At 33.4% G+C, this 21,894-nt stretch overlaps 1 protein-coding gene and 1 long non-coding RNA gene across 8 annotated transcripts; both read right to left on the reverse strand.

Moving 5' to 3' along the window:
• Positions 1–444: 444 nt before the first annotated feature.
• Positions 445–12,732, reverse strand: LOC110878427. Of its 7 annotated transcripts, none has more exons than XR_002557938.2 (7): positions 12,469–12,732; positions 12,270–12,362; positions 7,394–7,548; positions 6,206–6,386; positions 2,957–3,131; positions 1,619–2,066; positions 445–1,119 (listed from the first exon to the last, which is right to left on the reverse strand). It is a non-coding gene; the product is annotated as an uncharacterized LOC110878427 (long non-coding RNA). The 7 variants fall into 7 exon arrangements; XR_002557936.2 differs by lacking the exon at positions 7,394–7,548 and adding an exon at positions 7,006–7,109 and having other exon boundaries at positions 12,270–12,371; XR_002557933.2 differs by having other exon boundaries at positions 12,270–12,371.
• A 5,188-nt stretch (positions 12,733–17,920) lies between these two features.
• On the reverse strand, positions 17,921–19,740 carry LOC110876226. Its single transcript, XM_035977018.1, has 9 exons — positions 19,667–19,740; positions 19,472–19,565; positions 19,312–19,364; positions 19,108–19,192; positions 18,920–19,025; positions 18,490–18,582; positions 18,326–18,392; positions 18,139–18,280; positions 17,921–18,052 (listed from the first exon to the last, which is right to left on the reverse strand). Exons 3-9 carry the CDS (start codon positions 19,350–19,352, stop codon positions 17,921–17,923), a joined length of 666 nt encoding a protein of 221 aa, XP_035832911.1. The 5' UTR covers positions 19,353–19,364; positions 19,472–19,565; positions 19,667–19,740.
• Between the last annotated feature and the right edge of the window lie 2,154 nt (positions 19,741–21,894).

The raw sequence follows: 21,894 nt of genomic DNA on the forward strand, positions 1-21,894 counted from the left end.
TTCACGAGTGTTAAAAATTACAAAAATCAGTAATTTCAAGATGCCTACCTCTCAACAAGCGACGGAGATAAGGGATCGTTATGTTGAACAACCAATTAGGCTCGACCGAATGCAGTCTAAATTGGTTATTTAGTTGGACTGAAACGAAAGCGGCGGGCTGGCGGCGATGGTCATGAGCAGAAGCGGTGGTTGATGGTCGGAGTATGGTGGTTTTGGCGTGCTCCGAATACGGTGTTGGTTGAGAGGTGGAGTTGTGTTTGTCGGAGATGGTGGAATGGAGGTTGTAGGATGGTGGTGATTTGGGTGATTTGGGCGTGGTAGATGAAAAAAAAGAAGAATGCGCTGGTTTTAGGGTTTACCCAGATTAATCCATCCTGACCCACGATGTTAATTTGTTATTTTTTAAAGTTACCAATCTTGACCCACTTAACAATTTTTGTTAACCCAACTTAACCCATCTACTACAAAAATAATACCCATCCTAACCCAAAGTTGAATGTATGGGTTGATTTTGCCAGGTCTAAATATAACCCCAGTCCCTCATCAACCAACTCATTATCAAATGGTTGAAATTGCTATTTCTATAAATAGGTATAAAGTTTGCATTTTAAAAGATAACTAGTGTTGTTCATCGACGCACGTTGTGCGATTACAATACGCCTTTACGTATGGGGGTGTGCAAGATGTTGATTTTCAGTGGTCTTTTGCAGCGTCCAATGTGATTTATAGTAGACAATAAATGTATAGATGCCATTAGGTGTCGTCCCTTGCTCTTTTTACCTTCATAGAGTTGTTGCAAGCCATGATTTCATTCCCTTTTGATATATCATCAGGGTTTAGGGGAATTATATGATTTTTGCATGTAGTGCGCCTAAACCTCTTTGCAGCAAAAAGGAATAAGCTGCCAAAAGGCATATAGTGAAGTAATTTTACAATATTAACAAAAAGATCTGAACTCGTTTAAAAACAATAGTAAATAACAAAAGTGACACCAAGATGATGATGCTTTTCATTGTTAAATGGTAACCTCGAGTTAAATTGAAGTCTTTAGCCTTAAAAATCGATGGTTCCATTGAAGACTTCTATGCAATTCCATAAAATTAGCACATGTGAGTTGCCCTATTTTAAATAAGATGTCGAACATCAGAACACAAAATATTAAACTGCGAGTAAAATCATTTATGTAAAACTATCGAAACATTACACGGGTATCTCGTCAGATCTTCTATATAAAAGAATCGAAACATCAAATAACGTTTTTGTTAGCAGCTAACAGCTGAAAACAACGGGAAGGATTCATTTTTGATAGCATATCCATGTGAGCAAGAAATAGCAAAGAGAACAAAACGAATCAACTATCTCTACAAATTAATAACTAATTACATAAGCATATAAAGAAAAAAGATTAGGCTCACATAAAAGAAAACTAATTCTATCTTAGAACCATTGATGTTATTGCATACTTCCTGTCAGAATATCTAAAGAATATTGTACCATTTAGTAATCTGTACCAAACATAAATATTATTTTGGACCATAAGAAAAACTCCCATTTAATATATAAGATGCACTTGAAAGAGTCGCACTATAAGAAATCAAAGTCGTAACAGAAGACTTACTTGGAAGAATCCCGGAATCCCAACTGTGTCTACTCAATTTCCTAAAAGACTTCACCGCCTAGGAAGCCCAAACACCACCCCTAGCAATCACTAAAGCCCAGACACGTCCTCAAGTTGCAATTCATTCCCTTAATCTATTATTAGATAATATTACTCTATTACCCAAGAAGTTTATTCTTCATTGCCACTTCAGTATTTAAAAGTACAAAAGTTTCATTGAGGCTCAGAGATGGTGAAACGATAACGCCACAATGGCTGCAAGGGAGGTTGCAGGTCAACACCCACCATCCTCTAACCTCGCCACGCCAAAGCGACATCTTCATCCGGTATTTTACTCAGATTATTAAACTCATCACAGCCTTATCAGCTTATATCAGAAACCGTATCCGACCGACCAAAAGGCTGAGCATGTGAAATCTCCAAAATACCCAGCCACCATCAATTGCCCCTGTAAAACATAAATATGAACACAGTTTAGGAAGCTAAATCTCAGAAGCTTCAACAATAATGAAACATGCCTATTGAATTTGGAGTCTTTTACATAATTCAAAAAAAAATCAATACGAAAGTTTATAAACTCAATCTGAACCTTATAAAGTACAAACATTTCAAATCAATCCCAAGTATATAAACACTTCAAATGGAACCCCTTAACTAACCAATGATCCAAATCTAAAAGGCATATTTTTGTAACAAAACCAATCAACGTTCAAACAAAAATGCTGAAAGGACACTATATATAATCTGTGAGAATGAGTGTTTTTGACAACAGTCAGCTTGTTCTTTTAGAAAAATCCCTCATTTGCAACATTGATCCAATAAGAACAAAACGAAACTCTGAATCTCAAACTGGTTACAAGTAACAAAAGTATATTCTGTTAGCTCAATACTGGCATTGATTCCATAACTTGAAACAGTTTTCGATCAAGCAAAATATATTTTTGATAACCCATCTCACAACCATTTCGATAAAACAAAATATATTTATGATAACCCATCTGGCCATCTCACAACCATAATTACATAAATGAACTACAAGTTATAAACGATTTGATTCAAAAGTGGCTTTGATAAATGTTTTTGACGTTACATATTGAAGCACACCATGTGTTCGTCATTATGCTGCAGAGACATCCATGCCTAAACAATTAATTTTCATATCAAGATAACAACTTTACACAGCACAACTCAAAGTCGATACTTGAAGTTTCAGTTTAGGGGAAGTTTTGAAGAAATTCAGCTTAATGTGATACGTGAACAGTCACAAAGAACAACAATAAAACATATGCCAAACTGATAACATTATAAGAAGATTTGTTTCATAGTTGGAAAATTTACTCTTACTGATGTATCGATTACGCAGTCGTTGCCGATTCCAATATTAAGAAGCGAGTAGAGTCCGGCGAATTGAGAATCCAAATCACCGGAATCTAGCGTCTTGATCAACGACGGGATTGGTCCAAGCTATGTCATACAGGGCTCCATGGTTTTCCTGAGAGGTCGATTAGGGCACCTGCTTTAGTTGACAGATCGATTTAGGTTAGGAAAAGTGAAGAAGGAAGCAAGTGTTGAGTATCAGGATCAGAGGTGATGGCTTCACCACGCGGTGCTGTTTTAAGAAGAAAGATAGGGTGGAGCTATGAGGGAGATAACACGTAGCAAAATGCCAAGGAAGTCAAACACCGCCCTTAGAAACCTCTAAGGCCCAGACACGTTCTAAACTCACTATTCATTTCCACCCTTCTATTAATAGATATTAATGTCCAATTAAAGAACCTCATCTTTATCGGTTTCAACGACTAAACCATCTCCTCCAAGAGTATTGAAAATTTAATATACAGTATAGCGCTACCACAAACCTAAACATAAACTGGTGAGGTGGCAGTTTGAACCCATGTATGTCTTACATCTAACAGGTCAAATGGTTTAACAAAAAGGAGAATGGATCAAATGGGTGAAGCCATGTATGTCTTACATCTAACAAGTCAAATGGTTTAGCAAAAAGGAGAATGGATCAAATGGGTCAAACAAGTTGGACGCTATATGTATTGTACTCAAATTCTTAAAGACCTCCTAAATTGCGTTTATTATTATTTTTGTATGGCTAACTCACCCACCCTCTAAACCTACTCCTAAATCTTAAAAAAAAAATCACAGGACTAGAACCCTCAACCTTGGTTTAAAAAAAGCGCGTCTTAAGCGCAAAGCGCATCTAGGCGCAAACCCCATCGCCTTGTGTGACATAAGGCGCACGATGTACAAGAAGCGCAGCTGAGGCGCACGCTTTTTGTACATGGGTGTTTCTATGCTTCTGAGTGTTGTACAACATGCTTTTTATGCTGTACATTTATGTTTTTTTCATATTAAAACATATATAAAGCTTAATTATAGCTAAATCATAGGTGTTGGATGCTAAACACTTGTGGGATATATAAAATAAATTATATAATCACTTTGCGCTTTGTGTACGAAAAGCTCACCGCTTTTGTGCTTCACTTTTTAAAAATCGGTTTTAGACCTCATCATTTTTGTGCGCTTCCCGCTTTTTTAAACCAAGCCCTCAACCACATAAGGAGGTAAAACTTGATACCGCTAGGCTACAAGCCATTTTTCTTAAAATACTTTTATTAATAGAAGATTTAACTAATTTAGTTAAGTCATATTGTACACATATATAACTTTAAAAATAGAAGAAATGAACAAAAAGAGTGAGTGTAGGTTGGCCTAGCCCGTCATTTGACCATTTTGACCCATTACTCAAATCCACCCATTCAGCCACCGCTATCAAAAAGGCAAATGAAGATATTTTCTAACATGTTCACTTACCAATTTGGCTAATGCTTGCATCTTGTTTTTCATACAAGTTTAGGGATCTAATCATGCAAAGGGGGCATATTTAATATTTTTTTATAAGTTTAGGACTCAACATGCAAAAAAAAGGAAAATTTTGTTAAAAACAGGTATGATTTTTTTTTTTGAGTAAATTGCAGTTTTGGTCCTTGTGGTTTAGCAGTTATTGCTATATTTTACAAAATCCAAATGTTTTGCAATTTTCATGCTGAGGTATCTTTGTTATTTCGGTTTTGGTCCACCACACTAACTCCATCCAACTTATAGTTAAATCCTAGTCACATGAGAAGATGGTAGCCCGGATCCTGTTTGTAGCAAACAACGATACAGTGAGAATGCAAGGTAAGTGTCCACCACACAACATGTTTGCTCTAAGAAAGGTAAAATTTTCAGATGTGGTGATACTATTGGTTTTCTTGTAGATATAAGCATACAAAAATTTATGATTTTACTAAAATAACTAATGTTAAGATGTATATGGAGCGGCCTTAAGATGTATATGTGCATTAAAATAACTGACATGAAAAAGAAAATAAATCCTACCAATATTTATATACTTACACTGGGGTACAAACCTACTACAATTCAAACATATAAATTTCAAAATTTAAAAACAGTAGATCCACTAAACTTTAATTAAAATAATAAACTAATTATCATCTTTTAAGTTCTTCTCCAAACCCTTGGTTTAAAAAAGCGCGCTTGTGTGACATAAGGCGCACGATGTACAAGAAGCGCAGCTGAAGCGCGCTTTTTAGGGTGAAAATCGACCTAAGGCGCAGCTGAGGCGCACGCTTTTTGTACATGGGGTGTTTCTATGCTTCTGAGTGTTGTACAACAGGCTTTTTATGTTGTACATTTATGTTTTTTTTCACTTTAAAACATCTACAAAGCTTAATTATAGCTAAATCATAGGTGTTGGATGCTAAACACTTATGGGATATATAAAATAAATTATATAATCACTTTGCGCTTTGCGTACAAAAAGCTCACCGCTTTTGCGCTTCGCTTTTTAAAAATCGGTTTTAGACCTCATCATTTTTGTGCGCTTCCCGCTTTTTTAAACCAAGTCCAAACCACACCATAAGAATTAGCGTACAGCGCTTAATAAATCCCTATAACAGGTTATTTAAATAATACCTTGGTTTCTTCATTTTTAATGGTTATTTTCCAAAATACCCTTGCACATATATGCTTCTCATGTGACCAGGATTTAATTATAAGTTAGATGGAGTTAGTGTGGTGGACCAAAACCGCAATAAAAATAGAAACCTTGGTATGAAAATTGCAAGACATTTTAATTTTGTAAAATATAGCAATAGCCATTAAACCACAAGGACCAAAACTGCAATTTACTGTTTTTTTTTTTAATTTTCATGTAAAAATAAAGTCCAAGGACTTATGTATGAGTTCATTGAAAGTCATGGAACAATTTTAATAGACATGGAAAATTGGCACGTCAGGCAAGTCGGGTAACAAGAATCAGGTAAAAAAGAAGTAATTTTACAGTCCAGAATCTCTATTGTTATATAAACAAGGGTAAATATTATTAGAACACATATACTATATCAATCATACCCTAACCTGTTTAAAAATGATTTATACGATTTTACGAAGTTAAAAAGAATTGTTTGGACCTGTTTGACAAACGTTACCCGAATCAATAGATCCTAAAGTAAATAGGTCAAAGTCGCCAACTATAGTACTTTGTTATAACATGAGATGAGAAGTTATTACCTCTTTGACGATAAATTTCAACACGTCAAAAAATCTGCCAACAACTGAGCTGGGACCCCTTATGGGGTACTCAAATGCCATAAACTTCAACCAGGTGTGTCATATGGAAGGGCTTTCAGTGGCTTCGTTGCCACCTCAGCAAATTCTTCCGCTTCAAAAGCATCTATAACAACTATATGACCTAAACAAGCATCCATGATTAAGGTGAGAATTTTTTTTTACTTATTTTAATGAAGTTAATTACTATTTTCGTCCTTGTGGTTTGTCAAAAATCATTATGTCAGTCCATTAGTTTAAAAATTGCGATTTCAGTCCCTGTGGTTTCACTTTCGTAACCATTTCAGTCCATCTCCATTAACCCCATCCATTTATTCTGTTAAGTACACGTGAATTGACCATAATGCCCTTATTAATAAAAAACAAAAAGATATCTAAATGAGTTAATTACTGTTTTCGTCCCTGTGGTTTGTCAAAAATCACTATTTCAGTCCCTGTGGTTTCACTTCCGTAACCATTTCAGTCCAGTCTCCTAACACTGTTGATTTTACCGTTAAGTTTTTAATGAAATACTTGAATTACCCTTGTTTCAATTATATTAAAAAACCATGGAAATTTAAAAGATTGTATTCTAGGACCCACTTGTTAAAACACAACCCCACGCTACCCTACCCCACCCCACTCCATCCCTGCTCTCATTTCCGGCAAAACTTTCCGGTCAAACACAACCCTATTACTCCACCCCAACTTATATCTTCCTAGCAGCATCAATTAACATAATAACTTTGAAAAATAATGCTTACCTGGACATTTTCTCATTCTAAGATCCAAAATTAAAATTTTGGAACCATATATGTAAAAATAGTGCCAGACTTCTACTTCTACTGAAGCCATGGTGGGTCGAACCCTACAATCCAATTTAAGTCCATATGTCATACACCAATAAAATCATATAAATCCAATAATAAAATCATATAAGTCCATATTTAATTAACACAAGGGTAATTTAGGTATTTCATTAAAAACTTAACGGTGAAATAGACGGCGTTAGGAGACTGGACTGAAATGGTTACGAAAGTGAAACCACAGGGACTGAAATCGTAATTTTTAAACTAATGGACTGAAATGGTGATTTTTGACAAACCACAGGGACGAGAACAGTAACTAACTCTATTTTAATATATAAACTACCAGAAAAGCGATTTCTCTAAGATAAACTTAACATATCCAGTAAGTCAGTAAATGCTGCCCCAATATGTGTGTCAAGTTTGTCGAATATGTGTGTCATAGCATTATTGCATAATCTGTTTCAGTTTCCGTTAGCTCCAGCTCCAGGGGGTTGAGGACTGTTACAGGTTTGAACCAACATATAGGATCACTACAAAAAGCAATGATGGAAGAAAAACTAGTTGAAGTGGCAAAATGGGCGGCCCAGAAATCGAGTCAAAACAAGTCGGATTAGGTTGGCCTAAAACACTTTTTTATGAATCGATAGTGCCTAATTATGATTACAAATATCGTATTATCTTAAAGAGAATCTATTTACTTGAATAGAGTGACTTTAGTGGGTTTATACATTATAACACACATAACACATTGGACGTTTTTCAACCCGTTCATCCCATTTGATAAGCTTTTTTTCCACTAATGCTAAAATATTTCCCTGAGTCCCCATCAATCATATCATTTTCGAAGGATCGAAATCGCCACCTCTAAAAACAAGTAAAAAGTTTGAGCCACATAGAAGAACATGAAAATCAGCCATGACAAATGAATGCAGGTATAAGAGGCAAAATGGGCAGCTCGGGGAACGAGCTAAAACATTTTTTGCACATAGGGCCAAAACATTTTTTTTTCATTATAAGCTTTTTTTTGTTCGAGATAAAATATAAACCCCAGTCCCCCATCAATCAATTCGTTATTAAATGGTCCAAATTGCCACCTCTGTATAAACACTGGCCAGATTATATTAAAAAAAAACCTTTTGAATAGAACCATATGCATCAAATAATAAAAATGCATAACTGTGGCACACAATATCATCTCTAGGTTGACCAGTAATGCTATCACGAACCTACACCTAAAATGTTGAGGTGGCAATTTCAACCCATATGTGTCTTACATCTAACAGGGCAAATAGTCTAAGATAAATGGTTTAATAAAAAAGAAAATAGGTTGAATAGATCAAAAAAATTGACCGTTTTGACCCATTACCCAACCCATCCATTTGGCTGCCTCTATCAGAAAGATACAAGAAGATAACTCCTAACATGTTCACTTACCAGTTTGGCTGATGATTGCATTTTGTTTTTAATGAGTTTAGGGACCCATACACGCAGAAGAAAATTACGATAGTTTATAACTTAAACAACCTCTTCATAATACTACAAAATCAAATAAGTTCAGAAGTCAAGTTAAAAACAAAGGAAAAGACTGATATAAAACTATCGAACCAAAAGACAATTACATTATATAAAAAAAATCCCATCACCAAGAAATAAAAGTTATATAAAACATAGTCAAAATCATCAAAAACAAATCAAAAGAAAAAACTTTATCAAGAAAGCAATTCACGTTACAATAGCAACCTTCATCACCCAACCAACCGCAAAGTACAAAGACAAGTTGAATTGGGTTCTTAGGTGCTCTGGTAATGGAATTCCTATTTCTCGAAGTGAGTTCCGTCTTATAAAATACAATATAAAATTGTCAAACCATAAAGTTATTAAAATATATATAAAAAATCTCATTACCAAGAAATAAAAAAAAAATATGATAGTAACATAGAAAAAAATCATCAAAAAGATCAAACGAGAGAACTTTATCAAGAAAGCAATTCACGTTACAGTAGCTACCTTTGTCACCAATCAACCGCAAAGTACAAGCCTCAAAGTACAGTGACGGGTTAAAATGGGGTTTTAGGTGCTCTGGTAACAGTGTTGCTATTTCTCGAAATGAGCTCAGTCTTGTTAAAAACCAAGTAAAAACAACAATAAAAGAACAACAGTTTGTACTTCACAAAACTATAAAATCAAACAAGTTTAACATTCAAATTCAAGAACAATAAAAACAACAGAAAAAATCTACAATAATATGTGAATTTTGAAAATATCGAAATAACTGAGAAGTGAAACGATTTCAACAATACGGGAGTGCCAAAAAAAAGAAAACGTAAAATCAAACGAATTCAAGAAAGTACAGAACAAACAAACGTGAAAATAACGGAAAGAACTTCCATCAAGAAAGCAATACAAGCTACGATCACAACCTACGTACACCCAATCAACTGCAAAGTACAAGCCTCAAAGTACAAAACAATTGAAATGGGTTTTTAGGTGTTCTTCTAACAGGATCACAAGTTCTCACATGTGAGTTCAGTCTTGTAAAACATCATATAAAACAAGAAAATTACGATAGTTTATAACTTAAACAACCCCTTCATAATACAACAAAATCAAATAAGTTTAGAAGTCAAGTTAAAAACAAAGGAAAAGAATGATATAAAACTATCGAACCAAAGAACTATTTTTACATTATATAAAAAAATCCTATCACCAAGAAATAAATGTTATATAAAACATAGTCAAAATCATCAAAAATATATCAAAAGAAAAAACTTTATCAAGAAAGCAATTCACGTTACAATAGCAACCTTCGTCACCCAACCAACCGCAAAGTACAAGCCTCAAAGTACAAAGCCAAGTTGAATTGGGTTCTTAGGTGCTCTGGTAATGGAATTCCTATTTCTCGAAGTGAGTTCCGTCTTATAAAATACAATATCAAATTGTCAAACCATAAAGCTATTAAAATATATAAAAAATCTCATTACCAAGAAATTAAAAAAAAATGATAGTAACATAGTAAAAATCATCAAAAAGATCAAAAGAGAGAACTTTATCAAGAAAGCAATTCACGGTACAGTAGCTACCTTCGTCACTAATCAACTGCAAAGTACAAGCCTCAAAGTAAAGTGACAGGTTAAAATGGGGTTTTAGGTGCTCCGGTAACAGTGTTGCTATTTCTCGACGTGAGCTCAGTCTTGTTAAAAACCAAGTAAAAACAACAATAAAAGAACAACAGTTTGTACTTCACAAAACTATAAAATCAAACAAGTTTAAAATTCAAATTCAAAACAATAAAAACAAAAGAAAACATCTACATTAACATGGGAGTTTTGAAAACATTGAAATAACTGAGAAGTGAAACAATTTCAACAATATGGGAGTGCCAAAAAAAAGAAAACGTAAAATCAAACGAATTCAAGAAAGTATAAAACAAACAAACCTGAAAATAACAGAAAGAACTTCCATTAAGAAAGGAATCCATGCTACAAACACAACCTACGTACGCCCAATCAACTACAATGTACAAGCCTCAAAGTACAAAACAATTGGAATGGGTTTTTAGGTGTTCTTGTAACAGGATCACAAGTTCTTACATGTGAGTTCAGTCTTGTAAAACACCATATAAAACAAGAAAATTACGATAGTTTATAACTTAAACAACCCCTTCATAGTACTACAAAATCAAATAAGATTAGAAGTCAAGTTAAAAACAAAGGAAAAGATCGAACCAAAAAGCTATTACATTATATAAAAAAAATCTCATCGCCAAGAAATAAAAGTTATATAAAACGTAGTCAAAATCATAAAAAATATATCAAAAGAAAAAACTTTGTCAAGAAAGCAATTCACGTTACAATAGCAACCTTCGTCACCCAACCAACCGCAAAGTACAAGCCTCAAAGTACAAAGACAAGTTGAATTGGGTTCTTAGGTGCTCTGGTAACGGAATTCCTATTTCTCAAAGTGAGTTCAGTCTTATAAAATACAATATAAAATTGTCAAACCATAAAGCTATTAAAATATATAAAAAAAATCTCATTACCAAGGAAAAAAAAATAAGATAGTAACATAGTAAAAATCGTCAAAAAGATCAAAAGAGAGAACTTCATCAAGAAAGCAATTCACATTACAGTAGCTACCTTCGTCACCAATCAACCGCAACGTACAAGCCTCAAAGTATGGTGACAGGTTAAAATGGGGTTTTAGGTGCTCCGGTAACGGTGTTGCTATTTCTCGAAGGAAGCTCAGTCTTGTTAAAAACCAAGTAAAAACAACAATAAAAGAACAGTTTGTACTTCACAAAACTATAAAATCAAACAAGTCAACATTCGAATTCAAGAACAATAAAAACAACAGAAAACATCTACAATAATATGTGAGTTTTGAAAATATTGAAATAACTGAGAAGTGAAACGATTTCAACAATACGTGAGTGCAAAAAAAAACGTAAAATCAAACGAATTCAGGAAAGTATAGAACAAACAAACGTGAAAATAACGGAAAGAACTTCCATCAAGAAAGCAATACAAGCTACGATCACAACCTACGTACACCCAATCAACTGCAAAGTACAAGCCTCAAAGTACAAAACAATTGAAATGGGTTTTTAGGTGTTCTTGTAACAGGATCACAAGTTCTCACATGTGAGTTCAGTCTTGTAAAACACGATATAGAATACGAAATGTACAATAGTTTATAAATAAAACAAAATCTTCACAGAACTACAAAATCAAATAAGTTTAGAATTTAAATTCAAAACTAAAATAAGAACAAGCAGAAAACATCAATAATAATATTGGAGTGTTGAAAACATTAAAACAACTGAGAAGTGAAACAACTTCAATAATATGAGAGTGCTGAACAAACGCGGCTAGCAAAAAAAAACGTAAAATCAAAAAGATTCAGCAAGGTATAGAACAACAACAAACGTCAAAACAACATAAAGAACTTCCATCGAGAAAGCAATACATGCTACATACACAACATACATACGCCCAATCAAGAAAATTCACAAAACTACAAAATCAAATAAGTTTAGAAGTCGAGTTCAAAACAAAGGAAAAGACTGAAAAAACAAGAGAAAATGGTTGCGATTTGTGTAAAAATTTAAAAAAGATCAAGATTATCTTTACAAACCCTGCAGATCTGATCACTAATCAACCCAGAAAATTAACAAATCCAAAAGATCAAGATTAACGTAAATCCTTGCAGAAGAAACTTACCGGTTAATTAATTCTACGGCAGACCAAGAACACGTCAGATGATCGTCAAATTCCATGATTGAAAAACCTTAAACTCGCAATTCTCACAAAACCCTGCAAATTCTTGTTTATTTCAAAACAAATCAAAGATCAACTGATGTATAGTGGGGTTTTGTACGTACAATTGAAAGGAAGAAGGATAAACTGGTGGTTGTCGTACCTGGTGATTCTCGACGACATCAAGTTGACTGAAAAACCCTAGATACTCGAAGAGGGGTTTTGAAGATCAGACATATGAAACAGCCGATGTATGGTGTGTGGTTTTGTACTCTGCAATTGAGAAACCCTAAATAAACCCGCAATTCGCTCATTAATCAAACAAAAGGGTTCGGGTGATTTAGGATCTAGCTAGGGTTCATAAATATAAATATGAAAGAGGCGCTTGATTTACGATTGTGCGCGAATATTTAGCACGACCGTTGGAGTCGGGTTTATTAAATTTTGTTTAAAATAATAATAATAATAATGTAAGTGGCTTATAATTTTTCACATATATGTTCGGCTATGTCTTTTTATAAAAAAGAATATATATTCATACATACAATTTTAGGCAAAGACTATCAAATTAGAAAAAAAAGACCAATATAATTTGTTTATGAAAATTTCACATGGTGAAGGTTAAAAACATACTAAATTATTTCATCTATCGCCAGAACAATAATACTTGGTTTGGTATTTACAAAGAAAATCATTTCAAAATTTTCTAAAAAATATGTATCATCTATCTATACTATATAATAAAAGAAACCTGTTTTGGGACACTTGTCATTATCTCATTTAATTGATTAAGATTATTAATAATACTAATAATCTATACATATAATAAAAGAAACCAATTGATGGACACGTGTCGATATGAGAGGCATTTATTTTTTAGCTTTCCCGCCATATATCTATGTTTATTTAAAATAATTTATCAAGTTATCCCATATTTTAAGTCGACATTTATCTATAACTATATCTCTATATTTATATTTATCTTCTAATATAATCTTTATACTTAACTTTATTTTATTATTGTGTGAGTAAATTGCACAAAATGTCCTTTATATTTCCTCAAACTTGCAGGTTCCAACCCTAATGTTTAAAACTTGCAAAAAAACATCCTTTAAGTTTATTTTTGTTGCTGGTTTAATCCTTTATGACTAACCAAATTAATTATCTCTGTTTATTTCCCTCACATGCCTAACATGTGAGGGTCCCACTATCGTTTAATGACCGACATCAACTGACTCGCAAAATGGAACGGAGATGTGGTGCAAACGCAGAACTGCCTGAAACCCAAGCCAAATTGCCTCTGTTTTCACCGGAGATGTAGTCCAAACACAATTGGATCTCTTAAATTTATGGGGCCATTCACATGGAGCAAGCCCCTTTTCATTCCGAGCTATCAACATCCACTCGGAGGAGAGATCCAGCCCGCGTTTCGCTGACTAAATGCCAAACAAGGCATATTTGCAGCTTGATAGCCTCACGTTAGTTTTGTATGTGATTTCAAATTGAAGAGTGCATATTATTTTTTGTAATTGTTTTCCCTTTTAATTTTGATTACTTGATTGAGATTACATGTATTAAATAGGGAATAATAAAAACTAATATTTAGGTACAAAGTAATGGGTCATGAATGGGTAAAGAAGAAATAAGTGGATTTAATAGACTGAATGTATATTTGAGTGCAAAATTTGCGTTTATTTGAATGGTGAATAGATTTATTTCATACTCAAAAGTCTCTAATGGGGGTGGCTGAGGGCTTGAGTCTTTTTATTTTTTACACTTAATAATAATAACTATTTAATATTTATTAATCCGACCACATGTAACACAGACGTTTTTAACCTGTTAATAAATTTAAAAACAACAAAGTAAAATGTTATAATGTTTGTATTACACAAGTTTATAACCTAATAATAGAAAAATAAAAAACAAAGTAAAATATTCTAATATGTAAATAGTATATCAAAGTTCTTTTTACCAAAAACGTATTTTGACGACTGTGTGTGTTAACTGATTACATTATATTTATTCAAGCCGTGTAGTACACGTGCTTATTCAACTCATGTTATACACGGGTAATTAAAGATATAATTTTTTTATTATACAAAAATATTTTTAATCAACCCGTGTAATACACGGGGTTCTAACCTATAATAATAATAATAATAATAATAGTTAATCTAAATTAATTCAAATTCTTATTATTGCAAGCTTTTTAAAATGTTATAGATAAATTTTTAATTTTATTGATAAAGGGTATTAAATTAAATTTACATATCGATATTATCACATGTTTTTTATGTATACGGGTTTTTATCCATTTCAATAGTATGTTTATTGAGTTAATTCCTAATTTTTCTCATTTTGGATCTAGATAAATCGAAGATAATGAGAATAAGTTTATATGTGTTTTTTAATTAAATCTAAAATCTAATCTAATACAAATTTTTATTATCAATAATATTTAATCAAATCTAATAAAAATTCATACAAATTCCAAAGTTGATATTAACTTTCAAATAATTAAAAAAAGTCCACCTAACATCACAAATTGTTTATGTTAAATTCGATTAATTAATTTGTTCAACAATCACTATTATCTTTATCATTCAGTACGGTTAACCGATTTATCATCATACAACCTCCCACCTATTCAATTATATGATTTTTCAATCTTATATTAACTAAATAAATAAAGATTAATATTCAATCTTATCCTACTTTAAATATAAAAAAATCCGTTAATTCAGATTAATATTCAATCTTATCCTACTTTAAATACAAAAAATCTGTTAGTTTTTTTTAAATATATATTTTTATTATTTGGTATATAAAATCATATTTATTCAACCCATGTAATACACGGGGGTTTTTAAAAATATAACTTTTTTTATTATTTGGTAAACAATATTACATTTATTCAACCCGTGTAATACAATGGTTTTAAAGACATAATTTTTTTTTATTATTTGGTATATAATATTACATTTATTCAACCCGTACAATACATATGGTTAATATAGATATAACTTATTTTATTATTTAATATATAAAATTACATTTCTTCAACCCGTGCAATAAAGGAGGTTTTTAAAAAGATAATGTTTTATTATTTGGTATATAAAATTCATTTATTCAACCCGTGTAATACACAGGGTTATAACCTAGTTCAATATATATAAGATATTAAATGTTTGATTCCAAATTAATAACCAATCAATTCCTCTTTATATTTACGTTTTTTTAGTACAAAAATCTACAAATAATAGAAACTAGTGAAACACCCGCGCTATGTGCGGGAGTTTGGTCGGTGTTGTTACGTTATCAGCACTCATTATAGCAATAGGAAGAGAATACCCTCAAAAAATAAAGCCGATATGCCCAAAAGGATATGAACATGTCATTTACATCAATCTTAAACTATAAAAACGAATAGCGGTGCCTGTTCGTAATACTAATATCTGTATCAATGTTGTTAGGTTGTAATCGCTTCGTGACGGTACCGGTATGATACCAACACTCGTATAGATTATAATACCACAATTACGTATTCATCTTTTTTTAAAAATTAATATACGTTAATATAGAAAAATTAAAGTACATGATATATTAAATATAACTAAAAAATATTTGCAAAGTTTATTAGGACAGTTAAGAAAATTAAGTAAATAATATAATAAAAAAGCAACAAAAAGTAAAAGCATATTTCTAACAAATATTTGTTGGGGGGAAATCAAAGAAAACAAATTATAGTGGTGAAATCTAAAATTTAGAAAGTTAGACTGGCGCAAAAGAACGATGACAATTGATATATATATAATAATTATGTGAAGTACTGGTTCGAATAAAAGTTTTTTGAAACGGCCAATAAAAATATTATTTCGAAGAAGTTGCAGATAAGACCCTGGGTTCGAACCCGTGCAGTTGTCGTTCCCACCCGTTTCCCTGCCTCCTTTCCTTTGTTTCTGACCAGGACTGGAGGGACCGCCTGCCTCAACCTGACGGGACCGAGGTTGCAGGCCCGGCTAATGTGTCTGGTCATACACGTTTTTTTTGCAAATGAGTCATGACACAAATATTTGTTAAAAAAACATATTCTTCGGTGTGTGTTTTAAATCTCATCAAGTAAAGATAAAGTAAAGATAAACTTGATTCAAAACTGCAAAATTATAAAATTACACGAAATTGAACAAAAAAATCAAAAGTTTTGCTTAACTTTTACTTGTTACGTGTCTTTTTCTTTAATACCATGATAGTTTCTTGTGTTCTATATAAAATAAAAGAGTTGAAAATAGATAAGCGTATATTTAAAGATTTAAATGGTTAATCTATTCAAGTGTTTTCTAACTATATTTGTTTAACATGAGTACATTGTATAAATATGAAATTTTCTAATATTGTATAAATTTGAAAGAGTTAAATGCCATTTTAGTCCCTGTGGTTTGGGCCATTTTGCCAGTTTAGTCCAAAGGTTTCATTTTTAACCTGTGGGTCCAAAAAGGTTTCACAGTTGCCATTTTAGTCCACTGGGTTAACTTCATCCATTTTTTCTGTTAACGAGAAGGCCAATTCGGTTATTTTATATGGCTGAATTGCCCTTTTAGTTAACAGAATTACATACAAAATGACCAAATTGGCCTTATCGTTAACAAAAAAAATGGATGAAGTTAACCAAGTGGACTAAAATGGCAACTGTGAAACCTTTTTGGACTCACAGGTTAAAAATGAAACATTTGGACTAAACTGGCAAAATGACCCAAACCACAGGGACTAAAATCGCATTTAACTCAATTTGAAATTTTCTAACCTTTGTTTAGCCTCATAAGTTCATTAGTCCAAACTTAGTCCTTCTGTAGTGGAATGTGATATAACGCCGGAGGCCACCATAGCGTCTCACCACACTGCCTCGAGGGGTGCCATACCCCTCCAAATTGTTTCTCCTGTAAAAATTGTAATGGGATGACTAGATTTGGCTCTCTCACATCCACATATATATATATACGTACATATATAACCTCATATTCACATAATCCCCTATAACCCTCTATAACCCCCACATTTTACTTTTTTGTCATTTGTCACATTAACCCCCATAAAACGGGTTATGTGGTGTTACCACTACACATGGCCTGATAAACAATTTGCTTTCGGTTTGTTTAATCTTTCAGCAGGTTTGTGTTTTTTTTTTTTTTTTTACTTTTCTTTATCCGTTTAGAATATAAACTAACATGAACAAATGTAAACCAACATGAACACGAAAATGATACAAGTGTTTGTGCTTGTTCAGTTAAAGTTGAACAAAAGAAGATGAACAAACTTCCATTCGAGTGAATTTGGTTCCTTTATACGCTTATTTCCAACCAAAAACTCCTGTTAGTTTGCCCAAAATAACCCAACTTTCGAAAAGAAATTATAAACATACCAACGCAATGGGATTTTGTCAAAATATACCCAAGTGGCTTCTGTTACAACACAATGTATCAGGTATACTTTCGTTTTCAAAATTGAAATAGATGGATACAGAAATACAAAGAAAACTGACATACAGAAACTATCATAATCTCTTTTGAGTTTAACGTATAAGAGCAGTATAAGCCATGACACGTTGAGAAGGGTGATTAGGTCCCATATCTTCTCTCATTTGTTCTTGAAGATCCTGCATCCGAAACAGGTTCACGGGTCCATGAGGCTTGACTTGCATACGCACCATTAAAATCATCCGCTCGCATGTAACCTCCCCCACCACTCACCTGCATTGTTTCCATGTCAAAATGAATTAAGGAGAAAATATACATATTTTAAAAAAATCTCTTTAATGAAAGAGTAAATAGCATGCTTGCTTGTCTTTGTACTTGAGTCTTGTAAATAAAGCCACCGCAGCAAAACAATGTTGAAATGACAAAGGATCTGCTCCACCGCGTTTTGTTAATGAACACCTCAATTTTGTAAATAACAATAAACCATCTTCAAATATGTGACTGCTCATGATAAAAGAATTGTGCAAATAAAGATAATTTACTTACATGCAAGAAAAGATTCCAAATAGAGCCCATCCTTTCGAAGATGTTCCTGCTTCATTTTGCTTGCATTCTAAATTATTAAGAAAAATCATTCATCAGATTAAATGATCCGTCGAAAGTGGATTTGCATCTCAAAAAAGGAGGAAGATAAAAAAACTGAACATTACCGCACATTTTTGTAAGACTAAATTGGATGGGATCATAACCCTCCACTGGTATAGTTAGCTGAACCTCATACGGGTCATCACGTGCCGTTTGACCTGAATATACATCATGAATTCAGATATCCGAGTTGTAGAAGATGTAGACAGTGAAATATAGTTGAGGTGACGATTCTGACCCATTCGGGTTGCGCGTTATCTTGAACGGGTCAAAAGGGTCGAATAAAAATACAGCTAAAACGGGTCAAATTGGTCATATGGATCAAAAGTCGCCAAAAGTGAGCTTTTAATGCATAAGGGCTCCTATATTAGATTATTATTTTACACACAGTCTGTTTATAAATGATTATACTTTAAGAGAAATGTCTGGGAAACACGCCTCGACCCGTAATAACCCGTTTTGACCTCTAAAATATAGCAATAGAAGAATTTGTACATCTGCAATCGACATTCAACAACGTTGGAGACAAAGTTGTCGGTGGACTCCCTGTTGCTGCGGCGGAGCCAGACAAAGTAACAACCAAACCGGTCTTAGGAGAAACCTAGTAAAAATACAAAAAGAAAACTATCGTCAAATTGAAGCTAATCACTATAAACAAAATTAGCTTATGTACACGAATATACCGTAACAGTTGGTTTTTGAACTAATTGAGAAAGAGAAGCAACTGCAGTCATATACAGAGATACACGACTCTGGTCCGTATCAAAACTGCAATAAACAAAGGTAATGATTTTCTAGAAAAAACATGGAAAGCAATAATAATATTTATGAAATATGGATTATAGCAAATGTCCGTCCATATATTTAACTTAGACAAGGGGCAAGACCTGTAGTCCTTGTAAGCCTTTTCGTAACCGTATTGACTCATGCCGTTGTATACCTATGAGTCGTTAGCAGTGGGTTAATGATAAATAATATTTTGCTAATGTGACTTCCAACTAATGAGTCGTTGCTAATATTTTGCTAATATATATAATATTAGCTTACAATTTCCCATGACCGTGGATGATAGCCCACTGTGAATCCTTCAAACACTCATGAGCCCGGTTTCTCACACGGAATTGCAAGTTCAACGATAATTCTACACTCAAATATAGGAAATAATTACATACTATATCATTAATATGTCTAACTCAAGTTATCATGTAGAAAAAAAAAAAAGAGTTTTGGCTAAGAAAAAACCTGCAATCTGACTCAAATGAAACATTGCAAACGCATCCAAGTTCACCTGAAAAGACGGAAAAAGTAATAGTAATCAGTATGGGTTATAATTAACCTATAGTCACAAAAATCATACATGTATAACCCGTTACAACTTACGCATCTGTTAATCTTAAATACCAAAAAGATGTTCGGTTAACCGTTTTTGTAAAAAGACAGACTATGGAAATCTGACCTTGCCAGTATTATTTACTTACTACATCTGAATTAAGAATTTACATATTTATACCTAAATTACCATGTGATTTTTTTAACTTGTTACGCAAATAATTAAATACAAATATGTGAGAATACAAGGTTACTTGAACAAAATTATACAAATTCTCAAATTCCGCTTACTTGAACAAAATTATAACGTTCTGAACCGGCAACAAAATAGTTGAAGCCCTCAAATTTGCCAAAACCAACATATCCCTGCAGTAAGCCCATACATATACAGTTGCCATCATTTACAAATAAAAAATTCAAAAGATATATATACACTTTCCATCACTTGAATATGAGATATTTTAAATGTTAAGCATTGTGAGAGCAACCACTTTCACTCACACATACAAAACATCAAAGTGGACTTTTTGTTGTCAAACTTAAAGGAAGTAAGGCACTAAAGGTTACCGATTGTGATCTCGTTTCCACATCTTTATAGAAGCGAATCGCACAGTCAGTACTCTAAACTAAACAAAACGAAACAAATATCAGCCGCATTCAGCAGGGATTAAAAAACCCCATCTCAAATTACAACAACCATCAAGATTAATGACATTACCCCTCCATCATACTCGAACAGATGCCCATTCCAGTTACTCTGCATAATATCTTAAAGAAAACAAATCTTTCCTTCACTACATAACCGCCATTTAAACTCCAAAAACATCATATAAAAACACTAATATTATTGCTATAAATACATATAAGCAGGATACAAAATCATAAATGTGACTAGAGTTGTCAAGAACATAGTCAGGGCCGTTCCAACGTTTTCGTAGACCCTAAGCGGACCACGAAGCGGAGGCCCTGTTGCATAACATACAAAGATTAATAAAAAAATTAGCTGCTAAAGTTAACCTACGTTGAGTAATTAGCCCTAATTTTGCCCATAAATTCTCCTCCAAACCCGCGGACCCGACGCCATGAGTGATTACCGTTAGTTATAGCTGATAACCTAGAAAATCGAAAGAGTAGGTTGCGATGGGAAGTGGCAACGATGACTGCGGCTCAATTTTAGGGATTTTAGACGCTAATTCGCTAAATTCGGATGAGGTCAAGTGGTCGATGGTTGCTATAGACTATAGTTATGTCTGTGGTTTAATTTTGAAAGTGGGTCTTAAATGTGGGTCTTTTTCCTAAACAATTTTTATCTGTGCAACTTTATTAAAAAAACATGGTTTAGTTTTGCTTTTACTTGGGTTTGATACATATACTATATATAAAACTTTACTAAAAATTTTAGGCCCTTGATTTTTGGTGGCCCTAGGCCCGTCCCTAGATTGGTAAGCCTAATGGGCCGGCCCTGTCAAGAGATACATACAATGAGGACCATCAACACGCTCCAAAATAAGCATACAAGTACCAGGAGAGATTTAACAGTCGGAATTCTAGTATTCAAACCCTAAAGATATTTTGGAATAGTATCGTATGACACACTTGTGCTCCTATTGTTTCCGCAGCCTAGCTTGGTTTAAACCTCCGAACACATTCAGCTGACATCCCTATGACTCCAGGCTTCACGTATGCAAAATGAACTCTCTTAGCTATAGATTCAGCAAACCAGACTTTAAGGCAAGACTGTCTTACTTCCCTCAGCAGGTATGGTGACACATGCCTTCCTAAAGTCATCTTGTTTTACATTCACCATCGTCTCGCTGTTGTGCATGGCATGAAAGGACACTCTGGAATCCATGACCTAAGACTCTTCACTGCTTTCAGCACTGAGTATCAATGCATCATCCTCTGGCACATCCTCAACAGCAGTGTTCAACTTTTTTCTTTGGACATTGGCTCTTAACATGTCCCGCCTCCATGCAGCCCCACCAACTCATCTTCTAAGTTCTTATCGAACTTCTTGCACTACTCCGGTGCCTCGTATTATTTCCCCAGCCCCTGCCAACCAACACCCCATGAGACATCTCCACTCATACTTCTTCGAAAAAATATTTTCACCCAACACAAGATCCTAAACCTCCTCAAAT

The sequence above is a fragment of the Helianthus annuus genome, chromosome 9 (assembly GCF_002127325.2).
Source record: "Helianthus annuus cultivar XRQ/B chromosome 9, HanXRQr2.0-SUNRISE, whole genome shotgun sequence".
Taxonomy (NCBI): domain Eukaryota; kingdom Viridiplantae; phylum Streptophyta; class Magnoliopsida; order Asterales; family Asteraceae; genus Helianthus; species Helianthus annuus.

What these genes read in the sequence shown, in the direction of transcription:
- LOC110876226 (XM_035977018.1), bottom strand. Translation starts at nt 19,352, where the DNA reads ATGAGTCAATACGGTTACGAAAAGGCTTACAAGGACTACAG. An exon ending in GTTGAATGTCGATTGCAGAT is followed by an intron (nt 18,583 to 18,919) that starts GTACAAATTCTT and finishes ATGTATATTCAG; the next exon opens with GTCAAACGGCACGTGATGAC. An exon ending in TTTGGAATCTTTTCTTGCAT is followed by an intron (nt 18,281 to 18,325) that starts GTAAGTAAATTA and finishes TATCATGAGCAG; the next exon opens with TCACATATTTGAAGATGGTT.